Raw genomic sequence first — 3,092 nt, forward strand, 5'->3', positions numbered from 1 at the left:
TCAATAGCAGATGCATTGAAAGGCTGAAACCAAATAAGAAACTACCTTTATATATATTTTAAAAAATTAATCTACCGTCTACAAGAATAAACTAAGTTTTATTATTATAATAAAAAAGTTTTGTATCTTTTTCTGAAAATTAGACTGGACTATAAGCTTAATTATGTATATATTTGATTAAATATTTTTAATATATATAGGTCAAAATTTTGGAGTTGCACTGGGCTCCAGCCCAGTGCAAGCCCCATAAAGATCCGCCCGTGTCCGTTGCTTTTCTTGAGAGAGCATTTTCTTAAATGAAGATTGTCAAGAATGATTTGTAAAATCGTATGAAAGATGAGTACTGGATAAAGGAAAGTTTCATGTATATTGACTTATTGAGAAGATATATTCTCAACAATTGATAACGAGAAGATCTTGCAACGTTTCAATTGATGAGTACACGTCGAATTCAATTGTCATTGTTTTGTCAAATAGAAACAACTAGCTTGTCATGTACCCATTCTCAGGTTATTTATAATGTATTGAAACTATATATTTGATTTATGAAAATATTGTTCATTATATTATTACTATTATTCTTGTTTAAAAAAAATTATTATTAATATTCTGAATTACCCCAAAAAATTTAACTCAGAGCTATCGCGCTAAATTCCATACGAATTCAACCCCAATAAAAATTTATAGCTCCATCGTTATTATTGGTATGCACAAAGTTTAAGAAAAGTAAGAGGAAACATGGGCAGAATATTGCATTGTATATTATATCCTGGCATAAGCAAAATCGAAAAATGAATAGAAAAATAAAGATGAATATAGAAGATTGGGTTGTATGAATGAATAATTTGATTATTTGGAGAAGAGTTTAGTGAAGAAGTTTCCAGAAGAAGAAGGTTTCTGCAAGCATGCAACATGCACATATCTCCCTAACTTGTCGACTTGCCTCGCCTCACCTTTGGTGTCTTTCTTGCACACTTTGCACGTCTTGTCCACCCATCCCTCCTCCACGTAATCTCCATCCACTGAAATTCATCACAAAAAATGTCTCAAATTTTCCAATTATTTTCATCAACTCTTTCTTCCTAATAAACGTACACAAATTATAAAACAAAGAGTGGATTTTTTTTATCCACTTTTAATAAGTAACACTCACTTATATAATACAATGTAGAATTTATCTAAATTGACTAAAATAACCTCTATGTTATTGCAAAGTTGTTAGGATTGAACAATTAATTGAATACTCTAATCGAAAAATTGAACTGTCCGATCAGACAATTCAATTGTCTCATCAGATTTTTCGATTGGATAACAGCGATGCCAATAGTTGAGTAAGCCAATTCAAAATCCATTTCAATTAGGAAATCCAATGGGATATTTAGTGGTGGAGCCAGAAAATTATGCTCAAAGGATCCAATTTAACATAATTTTAAAAAACTATATGTAAATTATAAAAAAATAGAAATAAAAAAATAATGTATACAGGTGTTAAAAAATCAAATTTAAATATGATCAACTCATAATATTTCTCTTCTATTTATATATGTTGTTAATATTCTATTCGTAGTTTTTTTTCCCCTAAAAAAATATTTTTAAATAAAGTCAATTCCCTTACACGCCTACAAATTCGTATTCTACTTAACTAAATGCTGTTAAGGACTATTTTATGTGGGTGTGTTTACTTTGATGGAAAATGAGATAAAAAATATATTTTCACTTATTTTCACATGTTTACTATGATGAAAAAATTTCTCTAGACTGAGTGAAATATTTTTTCGGGTATCCCCTTTTCACTCACTTTTTCTCCAATGTTGGATAATAATATCCTAAAGTAGGGGTGTGAAAATATTTTCCAACATTTTCTCATCTTTTCATCTCTAGTAAACATATGACAAAAAAAAAATAATAATAATAATAATATTTTCTCATATTTCCAATAAAAATTTTACAACCAAAATAAGCGCACCCTAACTATTTTATATACATATGATTAAAAGTGAGTATTTACATGAATTAATGTAAAAGTCGATAATGATTGAATGGTTACCATCAACATATGATTTGAAGAAATCCTTGTAAGTTCCCCCGATCTTCCTCCTCAGAGCTCCATACTGAAACATGAATTAATAATTAAGGTAGTAGATGAATCAAATATCTAATATACCAAGTTTGGATTTGTACGTACCTGCTCCCTTGACATCTTATCTCCGGATTTGGTGGCTTCTCTAGCTTCATCGAGCAGCTCGGCATCACGAGCTGACCTAACCTGGGAGAAATCTAGGGCTTCTGTCACACTCTCAAATAGGGATTGTTTCCTCTTGGGTATGGGTTCTTCTTCCACATTCTCTTTCTTGGCGCACACTTTTGATGAGCTTCTTCCTCTGCAGTTAAAATTGTAGTGTGAATATGTGTGTGCAGTGGGTGTTGGAGGAAGAAGCAGACCAAGTGCCTTAAATCCCATATATATATATATATATCTTGTATCTCTATTTCTTCAATGTCAATATTTTGAAGCAGGAACACACTATCTCTCTCTCTATATATAAATGGAGAGCTAGGCAGTAGAGAAGAGAGAATATTTAAATGTGAGGCGGAGAGGAAGTCATATTGTGTGTGTTTTGGAAGCTTGTTTTCTGATTTGGAGTGTAAGATTGCATAATTACCACTCGGGGTATCTATTGGTTAAGAGGTGAAGACGTGGCCCTTTAGCTGGCAACACAAATTTCTGACGGGAAAATTTATAGACCTCTAAATTAAATAAATCTCTTCTTCTTTAGTAGGATAATGGAATTTACTTCTATATATATATAGGGTTGGATTGCGGTAGTATCCAAGCTTATAATAGATTCGTAGATCCAAATTTAGACCACACATTTATGACATGTGGCGCATCAAGATGGTGACACGTGGCAAGACATTTCAAGGCAAAATCTGAAGAGGGGTAAAATTGACATGTAATTTTCGAAATAAAAAAAAAAAATTAGATTTTCTCAAAATAGGTATATATTTTAGATGCATAAAGTTTTATACGAGAATGCATGAACTTTCATATAAAAATGCATAAAGTTTCGTATAAAAATGCATAAGATTTC

General features: G+C 31.2%; 1 protein-coding gene across 1 annotated transcript; it reads right to left on the reverse strand.

Moving 5' to 3' along the window:
- Positions 1-739: 739 nt before the first annotated feature.
- On the reverse strand, positions 740-2,727 carry LOC130997170 (uncharacterized). The gene is made up of 3 exons (XM_057922425.1): positions 2,186-2,727; positions 2,048-2,111; positions 740-1,022 (listed from the first exon to the last, which is right to left on the reverse strand). The coding sequence occupies exons 1-3, from the start codon at positions 2,459-2,461 to the stop codon at positions 850-852; spliced, it is 513 nt and encodes a 170-aa protein (XP_057778408.1). The 5' UTR covers positions 2,462-2,727; the 3' UTR covers positions 740-849.
- Between the last annotated feature and the right edge of the window lie 365 nt (positions 2,728-3,092).

Source organism: Salvia miltiorrhiza, chromosome 8, assembly GCF_028751815.1.
Source record: "Salvia miltiorrhiza cultivar Shanhuang (shh) chromosome 8, IMPLAD_Smil_shh, whole genome shotgun sequence".
Taxonomy (NCBI): domain Eukaryota; kingdom Viridiplantae; phylum Streptophyta; class Magnoliopsida; order Lamiales; family Lamiaceae; genus Salvia; species Salvia miltiorrhiza.

Bases quoted from the DNA above. Each gene is read 5' to 3' on its own strand.
- LOC130997170 (XM_057922425.1), bottom strand. From the start codon at position 2,461: ATGGGATTTAAGGCACTTGGTCTGCTTCTTCCTCCAACACCCACTGCA. The intron at 2,112-2,185 runs GTACGTACAAAT...TTCATGTTTCAG, and splicing joins ATAAGATGTCAAGGGAGCAG to TATGGAGCTCTGAGGAGGAA. The intron at 1,023-2,047 runs GTAACCATTCAA...GATGAATTTCAG, and splicing joins CTTCAAATCATATGTTGATG to TGGATGGAGATTACGTGGAG.